Consider the following 14867-nt stretch of genomic DNA (forward strand, 5'->3'; position numbering starts at 1 on the left):
GAAACGGGGGATCCGACTTTTGCCTGGAGTTCATCTATGGATTTTCTTTTTTTTCTTTTCTTTCCGTTTTTTGTGTAAATTGTGGTGGGAACGTGCAGCATTCAGTCTTCAGGCTTTGATCACCTGCTATGTGCGTGCTGTGGAGCATACCTGGTGGAAGGTGTACAGCGGGATCCAGCCTGGGAGGACAGGACTTCAGTGTCTGATTTTTATTATTTTTTTAAAGCGCCGTGTATGGTTTGTTTCCCTTTTCTAATCAGTGCGTGATGCGCGTGGAATAAACACAGAGGATGGATATAATTTGGGAGATACTGCTTATTCTTCAAACTAATTTGATTGTCTGCATATCAGGTGAGTTCAAAGGGGTCTCGGGTGCTTCTTTTACGGGCAGGTGCGTCACAAACATAAGTCCTTTTTTCAGATAATTCTTCGTTTCCGGGAGGGGGAGTTTTTGGTTTGAGTTGTAAAATGTAATGCTGCTCGGATGGAATGAAACCTGCAGTGTTTTTGTCTCTGGTTTTCTACAGTACATGTATGTGTGTACGTGTGTGTGTGTGTGTATGTAAGTTTGTGTCTAAAAAAGCCCAGTGTTTCATTTCGGACTCGATGCGCAGTGCTCTGACGCACACATGACAGGAGTGCGCTTTAAAATCTGACGAGCTACAGTGGAAATGACTGATCCCCTACCTCTAAGTTTTATTTAAGCACCACATCTCACCTCTGCCGCCCCCACCCCTGTCAGTGGGAAGCCTCTGCGCTCCAGAAACGATTCAGCCCAAGTTATTATAGCATAAAGCAGCTGTGCGCACCGCTGAGCGCGCGGCACTCTGCGGTGTGAGGAGCGGATGGCGCTGCGGGTCATGCTGTGAAATAACGCACAACTTGGATCCGTTTTATTCTCTTCTGATTCCAGACAATAAAAAAAACCTTTTTACATAAAAGAAAAATAATAAAATAAAAATAAATAAATAAATAATCGTTTTGTTGGTTTGCACCATTTATTGCGCACACTGCCATCTGAGGAAATTCTTTCCAGACAAATAATAATTAGACCGACTGCTTCCTCAAAGAGCAAAATCTGGGTTTGAAACGATGCGTTCTCTCTGTGTGGGTCAACATTAAGCGCGAGAGCCAAATGACGCAAATCTGGGACTCCACCTCATTACTTGTGCGTAATTCTTTGTATTGTTGCGTTACGCACGCCGAGCTCCCGTCATTTCAACTCAGCCCGCAGGTTGTTGGTGAGAAAATCAGCAGCCTGGCTCCACCCTCCCGCTCTGATTGCTGTGTTTTTATGTTGTTTTAATTGGTTTCTTTCTAAACATTTTTAAACAGAATGTCTTTGGTCACCTTACTGCGCAGGAAGAAGACGTTGATTAATGTTCCTTCTGTTTCCAAACCAGTCAGCTTAGCTTGGTGTAGTTCAGTGTAAAACCACATGACCAGAAACACAGACGTGGTTTTCTTTCACTTCTGACTTAAAATCGGTTGCTTTTTTGATTATTTGTTAAATTCTAATATTTATTATATTCACTTCATTTTACCTTCTTTCTCAGTAAACTGCGAACAGAGTAAGAAGCAACAGGGTGTGATTATGAAGATGAGTGGAGTCATTAAGAGAAGTCCACTGACCACAGCTGGATAGTGTCTCCTGTAGTTCTGGAGCCAGAAAACTTCTCCATTTTGCAGTCTGTGTTAAAATTTAACAGCCAAATTGAAGTTCCATCCAATAAATGACACCAAACCATCAATAACAGAATCAGCTGTCTGCCATTGACAGAGAAGATCTGGCAAGTTTTTCATGGTCAAACCCACAAACTGCTGCTCATCCCACAACCGTCCTTAAAAATGTGGCTCCATGTGAAAGGAAATAAACAGGTTATTGTGTTGTGTTGTTAAACAAAGAAATCATCCACCAAACACTCATGTACTTACTTTTAATCTAGAATAAGAGGACTGATTTGTTTTCAGTCATCTTGACTACTGTAGAGTTTTTACAGGTCTAAAACTAAGCTAAAACATCTGCAGCTAATCCAGATGCTGTAGCTTGTGTCCCCACGACGACCAGAAAAGGGAGCATATCACCGTGGTTCTCGCATCTTTCACTGGCTTCTTTTGAGACAAAGAATTCATTTTAAAATGTTCTGGGTCCAGTTTGCTTCCCACCTGAATTCAGACTAAACATTTAGTTTGATCTGATCTCTAGAACAAACAAACCTGAAGTCTGATCCAAACCTGAGTCCTGGTAAATATATATATATATATATATATATATATATATATATATATATATATATATATATATATATATATATATATATGTTTTTGTTTTTGTTTTTTAACCTTAAGTAGACATGCATGCATTTAAAATATGTAACTCTGTTCTTATTCTCCTGTCTGAATGTTTGTGTTGATTACTGGGTTACCTCGGGCATTAAAGTTGCCAACTCTTCATATAAGACATCCCCTTTATTTCTAGTTCTGATGCTCCATGGTAGTCATGGATGATAATATCTTCTGAAACCTTCTCAAAGCTTCTCATCATGTTAGCCTTGTAGCGATAAAACAAGTCCTAGAAGCACCAGTCAGTAAACTTCAGTTCGATACCAGAACTGGACCTCTGCTTTCTAACTTTCAGACATGCTTAGATTGTTTCAAGAATGAAAACTACTCAGAAAAGATCTCACTTTGAGCTAAAACACTTTCACATCATTTATGTCTCATTACAGTTTTTTAAGGAGGTTGTCTGGGATTCACATCCTCAGATGTCACATTCATTAGACCACATATTAGAGAAGTATAATCCCTAATATAAAGCATGTGGTGGTTATTTAAAAAACACTACAGACACTGAACACACCTCAGTATCAGATTAGGAGAGGTCAAAGTGTGAAAATCTTTAGTTTAGACAGACTCATGAAGAGGCAACAGAGTGAAATCATTTGTAAGCCAGTAAGCTTGGAAACCTTTAGGTCTGTGTGTCATCAGTACTTGCTGTATGAATCACATCTGACAGTAAAAATCTTCCCTGGATGATGCCTGGGGACTAACTGAAGTCAGCATTTTCCTCTCAGCAAGCAGGTTTTTTTTCCCGCCATTATTTCATGGAAAGGAGCCCATTTTCTCGCCAGCTGTTCGTACATGTACAGTGATGGTAATGCTGCTAAACCACACTTCTGTGGCCGTCTACTGTTCAGCACAGTTGAGCCTGGATTGTGAACAAGAGAGTCTCTTCGGTGCCAAGACTTTAATCTCTGACGTAATAAAGGGGCAAAGCTTGGTTTGCTCTGATGATGGCAGACAGGAGGCTTGACTCACATCTAGGTGATCAGTTTGTGACTACATGATTCTAATGGGAATGCTTTAAAAAGCTAAGAAAAACCATAAAATGCTATGGAAGCAATTAGTGGGGAAATGATTAGAGGATTACATTACATGCATTAAGCCTGCAACCTTCCACCAAAGCCTCTGTCAGAGTGAGGAAAAATCCAATCTGCAAGCAGAAATACGAAAACCTAAATCTAAACAGTTACAGGTTTTCTTGTCCAAGCAACGGATCAGCATGCTCTTCAATAAAACATCCTGATTTGCTTTCTGATGTTTGAATTTTGCTCATTGCACCCTCTTCTTTTAAAATGGAAGGACACTGATGAATTGGTGTCCCTAGCTAATTACCTCAGTGAACCACCCTGGACAGTTTATACCTAATGGGAATCGGTGGAATTATTCACTGATTCGTATTTTCTTTTGCAGAATCCAAATTTGAGTTGAGATTTGCTCTCGGTTTGAATCCAAACACAACCCCGTCTATCTCCATGGAACAAAACTCGCCAGCACAGTCGTGATGATGATAAATCACCACAGACTGGGTTACATTGTGAACCATAACTAGCATTACATGTTTACATTGTACCCTGCCACTGCAATGGATTTCTATGCCACTGAAGACAACTTGACCAAAGTCACAGCTCAGATTTTTTTCCAACAACTTGTGGACAGTTAGTCATCATAGACAACTGAATAATCCTGTCATGGCCTACAGGTTTAAGTTCTCTTGAGTTTAGTTCTGGTTGGATTTCTGCTACTATTGCTCTTTGGTTTTCACTTTAGGCTGCTGTTTGGTCAGGCTGACTCTTTTCTGCTGTTTCCTTTGTGTATTGCTGATCATCACACCTGCTCCTTGTTTACTCATTAGCTCCATCAGAATAAATTCTCCTTGCTTTCTTCTACTCATTGTCAGATCCTCGTCTATCTTGTCCAGGGTTTGTCTTTGCTATATTGTTCCCCCAAACCCTTGTCAATTAGCCAGTTACGCTTTGAGTTCTAGTTGTTGGTTTTGTGTTGTTGTTTTGTTTATTCTGCCATGGCGACATCTTTGGTTTATGTTTATAGATTCTTGAGTTTCTACATCTAACTGAATCCAGCTGTTGGGTCTTTCTTGCTCATCTTCCTCTCAACTATGGCTCATGACAAATCCATCCATTTGGGACAAAGAACCTTTCTTTTCCATCTCAAGCTCTTCCAGGGGGACACCAGGGTGTTCCCAAGCTAGACAACAGATGTAATCTCTGCAGTAAGTCTTGGGCCTGCCTCCAGTCCTCCTCCCAGTGAGCGGATTGTTATCATTGTAAGCACAGTCTCACTACAAATCATAAATCACATACATTTTCTGTCACTGGGAACATGCAGATTGTACAGTAGCTACGTTGTGCGTTCACAGATCTTTAAACTGGAAAACAACTGCCATCGGCTCATGTCACCACATGACAGCATTAACACCTGTGAAGCCATGAGGTCAACCAGGCCCCTCACTATGATGATAAATTGCTGGTATTAATTCGATTCTGCACAGTTTTTCTTACAATCCTTTCACTTTTCTGTTTCGCCCCCCCTACTAGTGATTATGATCAAAAACAACTGCCAGTGAAGTCGGTGTCAACTCCAAATGTGAAAGCTTAGCCTGTGAAACCACAATGTGGTGAATGTGTGGACGGTGAGTCCAAAACACCTCTGATAGACTCTAATCTGGGTCCCTTCCTGATGGCCGACCTCCTCACCCTTTCCCTGAGGGTGAGTCCAGCCTCCCTTCTGACCAAGCTCATTCCAGCTTCTTTTGTTTGAGGTCTCATTCTTTCAGTTTCTGCCCACAGCTCATGAATTTATGGTTGGAAAACAGACAGTAACATCAACAGCTTCATGGACAGGGTCTGCTTCATGGCGTAACGCTTGGACTCGAGATGCTTTAACTCCTCCACTCGAGACAGCGACTCACTCACTCTCAGACTAGACGGGGAAAGTCACCATTTTCTAAATGAAAACCTAGACTTTAAGACCTCAAGCAACAGTTTCCAACATAACCATGAGCCTGAAAAGTTGTTTCATGGCTGTTCATTTAGATTTTGTTGAAGTAAGTCGCTGCCACCTTTTTCTCTTTTCTTTATTTCTTTATATAGCTTTAAAAGGACAGATTGACACATAGTTTTGTTATTAGATGATGCAGTTTCAGTTTTCCACTGATAATATCACCTCGTGGAACAGCATTGGAAAGCTACAAAAAAGCAAGCTCGCTCCTTTCTTTCGTCTTTTTGTTTTTGTTTGCCTCCTGCAATCAATTGCAACATGATGTAAACATGCAAACACACACTGGACAGCATAAACAAATGTGTGGCTTTATGGTGCCTTCCACAGACAGTAGCATTAGTATTCATTAGGAGTCACACATCTGGTTACCTGGGAAGAGTCATCCATCTATCTAGCAGCTCGTCAGCTGTGAGCCGTCTTTGCCTGCCTGCTGTTCAAAGCTCGGAAACAACAACGTAAAGCAGTAAAGTTATGGGCTATGAAGCCTAAACCATGAGCTACAAGATACTATAAAAAGGTCAAAACTGATTTTTGATGTCATCCACTGCAAACATAAAATCTTTAGTATCAAGAAGCAGCTTTAGAGCTTGAAGTTTTACAGCATTGTTGTGGTGTAGTATAACTGCCACATAAAGGAAATTACGTGATCAACACATGTAAAAGCTTTAAGTTTGTTACAGAAGAGTCTTTTATTATCTGGCTTATCTTATATATGCTATGATAAAACCTGTTCACAGTGAACCTGGAGTTCTCCACAGTAACAGAAGTGTTTATTTATTATATTGCTTGCAGAGCAACGACCGAAGTTAGTGTTGTTGTGCTGCAGGGCCAGAAATCGGGCAGCGAAGGCTGGAGGTCTGGGGAGTTTTTTACACCGCTGCATTATGATCTTTTGCCCTGGCAATAAATTAAAAACCTCCAGCTGGGTGGCCTCCACCAGAATAATGTTAATGGAAGGTCAATCTCATCTGGAGTTTCAACTCTCCAGTCTCAAGCTCTGTTTTGATTTGTCAACATCTTTAATCGCCTTCTCGCCTTTTGTCCAAATGAATCTGGCAAAGATTGTGACCTTGTGTGTTTCTCCAGTTGTGCATGAGAAAGTGAGTAAACATGAATGTTTGAATGAACAGGCTGAACCATGTGGGAGATGTGTGTCCCTGGACCAGGAGAGAGGCTCTGAGTTCAGTAAAGAAATATGAGTTTCTGCGATAATAATCCAAAGATGGTCATATACATTAGCCTAAAGGTGTCAGATCTGAGCAGACACTTCCTAGATGTATCAGTTTGGAGGAATCCCACAGTTTTCCTTTGTAATCAACACAAAGAGACTAACTGGCCTCAGACATGCACAATTACCAAAGTGAAACCCAAAATGACAACAAAGACAAACAAAGTCATTATAAGATATAAAAAGCAACCAAAAGACTCAAAATGACCACGATGGATGTGAGACATCTAAACTGTCCATCTAAACTGTCCACACCACTACCTGGAGACTACAGACACGTCATGAGTTAGACACTAAAGATTCCTGTAGACAGACATTTTTAAAGCATTTACATTCTGAGATTAAGTCAAACAGCAATATTTGGCTGACATCTCCTTCAAACCTTAACTTTGAGAAACACATTAAGGGAATTACAAAGTCAGCCTACTATCAGCTTAAGAACATATCAAGAGTAAAAGATCTGATGTCTCAGCAGGACCTGGAAAAACTAGTCCAGCTTCCATCTAAACTAAATTAAGGGGTCACCTTAGTCCAAGGCCCTGTCATGGAGTGGCAACCTATCCTGGATATGTCCCCTCTCTCATTACCCTGAGTTAGACTAAGTAGAGAAACTGGATGGATGGCTCTTACCCTAGGCTTTGTCAGAGGGGACATCCGCACAGTCCTTGACTTCAAAAAGCCTTGTTTTCAAGCATAGGCTATTAGATCTGTCTTTTTTCTCCCTCTATTTTAAGTGTTTGTTCTAACAAGAATCAGGCATGAGATAGGAGGAAGACATCATCTTGACTTTGGTCTCATCCCTTTATGGATTGCTAATTAGAAGGACTGATTTAATGGTGAATAGGCGACAGTGCTTTGATGTGACACGGGTTGCACACAGCAGTCCTCGGCCCGTATGTGTGCTTCTCATCTGTGTCGTCTTCTTTTGACTAGTGGACTGAGCCCAACTGAAATGAATTCAGATGGCTCATGTGGGCAGATAAAAGTAAAAAAATACAAGCTACTGGACTTCAGGTTGATTTTGTTTTTCTTATTTTTTCCCCCTTTAGATGGACTTAAAATAAACTTGTCATTTTGTTTTCATGAGCAAAATAGTTTTCTGGTCTTTTTAAAACTCTTTTAAAGTTCACACTTAGAAAAAAACAAGAGAAAAATATTTCAGTTAGCCATACAGCTTTTTACAATGTCAAATAACCTGAGTAAATAAAACGAGACAATAACAATAAGAGCTGAAGTCAACCAAAATATTGACTGAATAACTATTTCACAAGATTGAAACCAAGTACCCAAAATAAAACCAAATTAAAGCCGCAAGCGGCATCCATCGGGTCCGAGGGTCCTGGACCCCGCCACCCGATGTTGCCATGACAACAGGTGTTGTAATGCGTTAAGGACCCAACAAGTATGAATACTGTCGACTTTGGTGCAGTTCCCATGTATTCCTATGGAGATATGAGCAACCGTGTTTCATGGCGAGAAGGCTTTTTCCGTCGGTTGCCACGGTAACACGGTTTTTCCTATTAGAAAGATTTGAGGAGCGTTTGGTCCCCAACTTATCAGGAAGCTTCCCATCAAGTTTGGAGTCAATCGCACAAATCCCCTCAGACTAGTTCGTTCAATTGGCAGTGAAATCCAAGATGGCGGCCAACCCGTTGCCATGGCAACAGGTGTTTGATTGACTTCTTTGCTGGATTTGGGGTGTTACACGTATGAATACTGTGAACTTTGGTGCAGATCCCATGTATTTCTGTGGAGATATGAGCAAACCGTGTTTCATGGCGAGAAGGTCATTTTACGTCGGTTGCCACGGTAACACGCTTTCTGCTATTAGAAAGATTTGAGGAGCGTTTGGTCCCCAACTTGTCAGGAAGGTTCCCACCAAGTTTGGAGTCAATCGCACAAATCCCCTCAGACTAGTTCGTTCAAATACGATGTGTGTAAAGTGAAAAAACTGGGAAAAAAATGGACGTACACTCCAAGATGGCGGGCACCCCGTTGCCATGGCAACATGTCATCAATTGACTTTTTCGCTCGACTCGGGGTGTTACATGTGTGTGCCAAGTTTCGTGTTCCTACGTTGAAGTAGACGTTCGGAACCCCATTCATTTGGGGATTTTTTTGGTGTCTAGGTGGCGCTGTTGAGCCAATTTTGCGTTGAAGTGTATGCGGACCTCAGAATATTGCAATTTTCGCCGGGCTTGATGTGTGTGCCAAGTTTCACAACTTTTCATGGGTGTTTAGGGGGTCATATTTGGGCTCAAAGTTCTTAGGAGACTAAACATTTCAGGAACAATAGGGTCCTTCCATACTTCGTATGGCTCGGACCCTAATAAAGTTTAACTTTATTTTTAAAGTAAAATGAATATTAAAAACAGCACGCTAGCTCTGGAAAATCTATATCTATTGAATTTGATAAAAGGAGGAAATAAAACTTCAATGATCTGTAGGAGCGGGTAGCTTAACTTATCCTAGAACTCAATATCCGATAGTTAAGGCGTTACAGGTGAGGAAGGAGCGCTAGCAGTGATTACTGGCCCGGGTCTCTGGGCCGCCCTAGTCTGCGTCTGGCCTCCCTAGCTGCGTGGTCACACTCATTTCTGATCCCTCCTCATTCCTTGTCTTGGTTATTTATTTTATCTTTTTTATTAACTCCTGATGATCAGCTTAGTTTACCTGTGAAAGCTGTAGGAAACTCTCTGTTGTGTTTCTGTACAGGTGTAGCAGCTCGTTGGTTGGATTGAAGGTCGTTGCTTCCATCTGCTGGATCTTTGTCTCCTCTTCCTTTTTTCTATTTTAATTTTTACTTCTCTCCATCATTCTCCATTTTCTTCTGTCCCCTCCAGTCAGGTCCAGCAGGATAACATAAATTCCATAACTGAAAATAGACAAGATAAAAAAATAAATAAATGAATAAATAAAAAAATCAGATAATTAAGAGGAGCTATATGAGCCTGACCATGATTCTGCTGCTACCATGCTGGACAGGACAAGTTAAAAAAAAAGGGTCCCCCTAATCAAAAACCATCTTGGGGATCTGGGCTCATCGGTAAAACCCAGCTTCAGAAACCTCGGGGTTGGATCAAGTTATGTCTTTGGAGGGTCATTCCCGACAGCTGACCAAAAGTTGCTTTTATCATGTGTGAACTATCTCTAAAGTTAAGAAAATGTTGTCAAAAAGATGTTGAAAGAATCATTCATGCTTTTATCTCATCTCGTATTGATTATTCTAATTCTGTTTCCACTTGTTTCACTAAGACGGCTCTCGACAGAATTCAGTTGGTGCAGAACTCTGCTGCCAGACTACTGACAGGTCTGCCCGGAACAGCCACATCACCCCTATGTTATCAACACTTCACTGGCTTTCGTATTGACTTTAAAATTTTAGTTTTGACTTTCGGCGTTTCATGGTCAGGCCCCCCAGTATATTGCTGACTTGCTTTGTCCCTACTCCTCAGGGTGCCCCCTCGGTCTTCAGGCCAGAGCCTCCTGAAGGTCCTAAAGACCCATTTTAAAACCTTGGGGGCCCTGGCTTTTCAGGCTATAGACCCCAGGCTCTGGAATGACTTACCCCTGTCCTTCCATGTAGTCGACTGGACTCTTTTAAAAAGCCGTTGAAAACTATTTTATTCAGAAAAGCTTTTTGTTGATGGTTATTATTTATTTTATCAAATTATTATCTTTTTTATTTCAAACATTTTCTGTACAGCACTTACAAGTTAAAGCATGCAGGTACATGCCAGCAAGACACAATGGGACTCAGCTTGGCAATATTTTTTAAATGAGTCAAGAGTCCTAACTCAAGGTTTAACACAAGGAAAGTGGGCCAAGAGACTCTGTCTTTGGTAGAAATCTATCAGGAGCACACATAAGGACTTCAGTTTTCTCAATATTAAGCTAAAGACAATATTTTCAACAGTTTCTGACAGAGTCCAAGCACCTTAACAAGCTCTAAACCTGAAAAACATCATAATAAATATAGAATTGAATATCATCAGCGTAGCAATGATAAGAAATTTCATTACAAGACCATAACATATGCTGCAGAGCGAGCAGATAGAAAAGAAATAACCAAGACCCCAAAACAGATCCTTGTAGGACAACACAGGCAAGGGATGAGGAAGGACCTGCAGCCACAGACAATGATTGCTGAGAAAGACATGAAGAAAACCATTCCAAAGCAGGTCCTGATACACCAGCTATTGAGTATGATGGGATGGTCATTAGTATCAGAGGCTGAGGTCAAGTCCAACATCAGTAACACAGAACATTCTCCAGCATCACTAAGCATCAGGATATCACTGGAGACTCTCAGAGGGGCTATTTCAACGGAATGAGCCCTACAAAAATAGAATCCTTACAGCTTCACAAAAGCTGTAAGCTGCTTATCCACAACTTTTCAAAGATCTTGGCAATGAATGGTATTTTTTAAATATGAGTCTGTAGTTGCTACAAAGAGAGAAGGGTCAAGCTTGGGCTTTTAAAAAGTGGATAACCATCAAGTTATCCATAAAGGTATTGTGATTTTATATAGAAAAATGACTGATTTATACATTTTTCTTTCATCATATTACCCAGCTCCTTTTCAGTTGCACCCTCAGAGCCCAGTCTTGAAAGGAAATGTCCTTAAATGTGTTATTTTTACAATCAGTGGTTAAGATGTGCAGTTGGTGGCTTGGCCTGGTGGGTAATTTAGCTGTGATGTGAAAATTGTCCACTCACATTATTCTTTAGGGTGTATTAAGATCAATTACATGTAATAGCTAGAATTATTTGTTGAGTGTGATTTGCTGTTGCACTAATGTAAACTTTCTGATCACTTGAAGGAGACATATTCAGACTGGATTAACTGTCCTATCTTATTTAAGTAATCAGACTGTATTTTGGCTGTATTTTTGCTCTAATGTCCAAATCAAGGATCAAAAATTCAGACCATACTAAAGAGTCTTGCTGTTTCAGATATTCTAAAGAAACAAAAAGAGACATATTGATTTTTGTGGGGTTTCTGTTGGTCTGATCCATAAAACCTATTTGCGTGTGCTTTTACACAGTTTATTTCTTTTATGGCTAAAGGCCAGAGCAGGAATAAGTTGTCATGGTGCTGTGCAGACATTCACGGCTGCTACAGTGTATTTTCTCCTGCAGTATTTGTTTACTTCATCCTCCTGAAAGAGCTCTAAAAAGTATGTATAACAAAATTTGTTGTGCCAGGAAAGCAGTTTGGTCTGCTATGCTCCATCTTGTTCGACTCAGAAAAGCCTTTTTTTCCATCATGTTTTTACGCTCCTGTGTGTCCTTAACAGAAATCCAACTATTCTGTCTTACACTTTGTAAGACTGCCATAAAGGGACATCTTATTTTTGTTTGTTGCATTTGATGTTTCTTAACAAAAACATAAAAAAAACATAAAACTGTACTCCGTCTGTATTTTGTGGCAACCACTTAAGATGAACATGTTTTACTGCATTGTATGTTTTAGTTCTGCATGTAAACATTTTTCCCTGCGGGTCAGTGATGTCTATCTCTATGTGTCTTGTCTTTAGACACCTTCAGAAACAATCATCCTGAACTGCCTGGTATTTCAATAAACTGTTAAAAGAGATTCAATTTGTATTCAGTCCATACTTTATTCTACTATATGATTAGTGCCAAATGAATAAAAACTTCACTGCAGCAATGGAGAAGGCTAGTTTGCCCATCCTGTTTTGTGGAATATGTATGACAATGACGGCACTAATAATACAAAGTTAGTGGAAAGCTAAGCTAAAAGAGGTGGATCTGTCTGGTGATCATTTTTTAAAAAGCTACAGTTAAACACTGCATGGTCTAAATAATTACACATTTGTCAACCATCTCCAATGCTATCATTGGCTAAATAGGACCATAAAGTTTTCACTTGAATGTGTTCACAATGGAGAGATCAGTCTGCCAAGCTAGCTGCGTGTCAGCTTGTTTGCTACTTTTCTGATCCTACTTCCTGGCACTCTGTGCAGTCTGTATTTGAAGTTCATTACTAAAGTTAAACATTTTTAAACAACTAGAGTGGAAACAGACAGAATCTGGAACTTAGCATGTGTATCTGACATGAGGCAAACTTCCACTTTTTGTGAGTCTCATTGTACAAGTCTTTATTTTTTCTTTTCTGTAATAAACTTTGTTAAACTTCACTCATCCAGACTCTTGATAATTTATTTTTCTACAACATAGTACAGTTTATTTGGAGTAGTGTGAATTCTCATTCATGCTTTGAAGTGAACCAAAGAAATTAACTTGAAAACTGGGGGTCTTAGTCCACTTGCAAGTGAACCCAGGTGAGGTTCACTTGCAGTGTGAAAGCAAATGTACTAGCTAGAGAACTAAAGAGAAGAAGTAGACATTGGTCAAATCGGTGGATATCTCACCTCCTCTCCTACTACTCATACTGGACAGATTCTAGTGAAAACCTTTGGTTTGAACACCAAACACAGACTCTAAAGTTGTATAAACCTGCTGTTGCTCCATTGTTTACTTGCAGTGAACAAGTCGACTAATGTGGAAGAATATCAGTTGTCAGTTCTGGCCAATCGATGAGTTGGATTTTCATCTTCGACCTGTTCCATCTCCTTCATGGTCAGTGGTTGTTTCAGGAAATATTGCCAGTTGTGTGCAGCTGTTGTAACTGCATGATGCTGTCCAGGGTTATATTCAGCTTTAATAAGGTGCAGTGTGAAAGCTAAGAAAACCAATATAAGGAGCAACATTTTTTTCAGAATTCTCCATCCTACTGAACCAAGTCTCCAGAACTGTCCTGTTATGAAGGCGTCCTTAGTTGTCCCAACCACATGGCCATGGACCAGCTCCATACTGTGAAGCATTTGTCTGCTGTTTCAAATGGAAAACAAAGAAGGGGGAAAAAAAGCACCACCAAAAACAGCAATTATTCCAAATTGATATGAAAATCATTCTTGTGTGCTGTAATGCCTGAGCTAATTAAATGTAGCATGAATCTGCCTTTCTCATTTCTCAGATGGACCATCTCCCACTGGTTTAATAATGGTGAATTGTTGCTGTTCACACAAAGATGTGTGTTGTGTCGGTATTATCACTCACAAACAAGTTACTGCAGTTTAAAAAATGCATCTGTATCAATATGCTAATTAGCCATGTGTTAGCATGTGTTAGCATGTGTTAGCAGTTTTTACACAAACAGCTTTTAATCATATTTTTTTATTCTTTAGTTCAAATAAAAATGCTTGTCAGTCAGATCAGACTGATCTGATCTAACTCAGTAACAATGAATTTTTACTGGGTGCTTTAAATATTTACTAATTTACTTTAAAAAAAAACTCTTACCACGTACACACGTTCTCTCTGAACCTATAAAGCTCTCTTGGCAGTGCTTTAAGTACGGGTACTGTGGTTTATGCCACAGTCCAAAGGTCTGGAAGAAAAATCTATTGTTCATTCTGCAACCTCTTAGAAGTGAAAAACTGAAGGAAAAAGTAACTTTCAGACAGAGCACAGCATAAAGGTCTTTAGATTTAAACCTTCTCTGAAAAGTTTATAATATCCTAATATTGCAGTACAATGAAAGAAAAAAGTGACCATGATCGTTGCAGGCACTCAGCCTTCCTCAACGCTTTACCTTGTCCACTTAGTGTTTTTATGTAGTAAGCACACTTGGTTGGTTAAGTCGCTGGATATGACTGTTGGCCATCTTCGGAGCAAAATGGTCAAATTTCACACATTCAGCTTCTGAATGCTGTACGAGATTGGAAGGTCTGGCAATTGGCTATTGATTGCTTTCGACTTGATTTGAACCCTAAATGAAAGCTTTTCCATCCAGCAGACTCCTCTACAAGTAGTAAAAAAGAATTGCTACAGTTTTTTAAGAAAGTTCAAAGCAGAGGTTTGCACACTCTAGGATGAAGCTGGAAACCAGTGTTCTACATGCTTCCTTCATGAACATGCAGAACATATTAGTCCTATAACTCTGCATGTGTTTACCTGGTGGTAATCATTTCTGGGAAAGATACTGTTAAAATGTGTATGCACTCAATGTTTGTAAAATGGCTGCCTAGCATTTTGCACCTGTTTGCTAAATAAAGTGTAAAGTTTTCACTTCAATGTGGATTAAAATGGAGTGAACGTTCTGTCAAGCTAGTTGTTTCTTAGATTGTTTTCCTCTTTGTTTATCCATCTTCCTGAAACTTACTGCAGTCTTTCTGTCAAATCCACCACAAAAGTTAAAACTTTTAAGTTACAAAAAGCTAATTTTGGATAGAAAAAGACAGAAGCTGGA

General features: G+C 39.9%; 1 protein-coding gene across 1 annotated transcript in view; it reads left to right on the plus strand.

Moving 5' to 3' along the window:
• ca10a (carbonic anhydrase Xa) overlaps positions 1-14867 on the plus strand; it is a 329872-nt gene that overhangs the window by 298 nt on the left and 314707 nt on the right. Inside the window, exon 1 of the mRNA XM_041973118.1 lies at positions 1-351. This exon is cut by the window's left edge and continues 298 nt beyond it. Within this exon, the coding sequence (XP_041829052.1) occupies positions 291-351 (61 nt within the window). The 5' untranslated portion in view covers positions 1-290. The remainder of the gene's footprint in view (positions 352-14867) is intronic.

This window comes from Melanotaenia boesemani, chromosome 21, assembly GCF_017639745.1.
Source record: "Melanotaenia boesemani isolate fMelBoe1 chromosome 21, fMelBoe1.pri, whole genome shotgun sequence".
Taxonomy (NCBI): Eukaryota; Metazoa; Chordata; class Actinopteri; order Atheriniformes; family Melanotaeniidae; genus Melanotaenia; species Melanotaenia boesemani.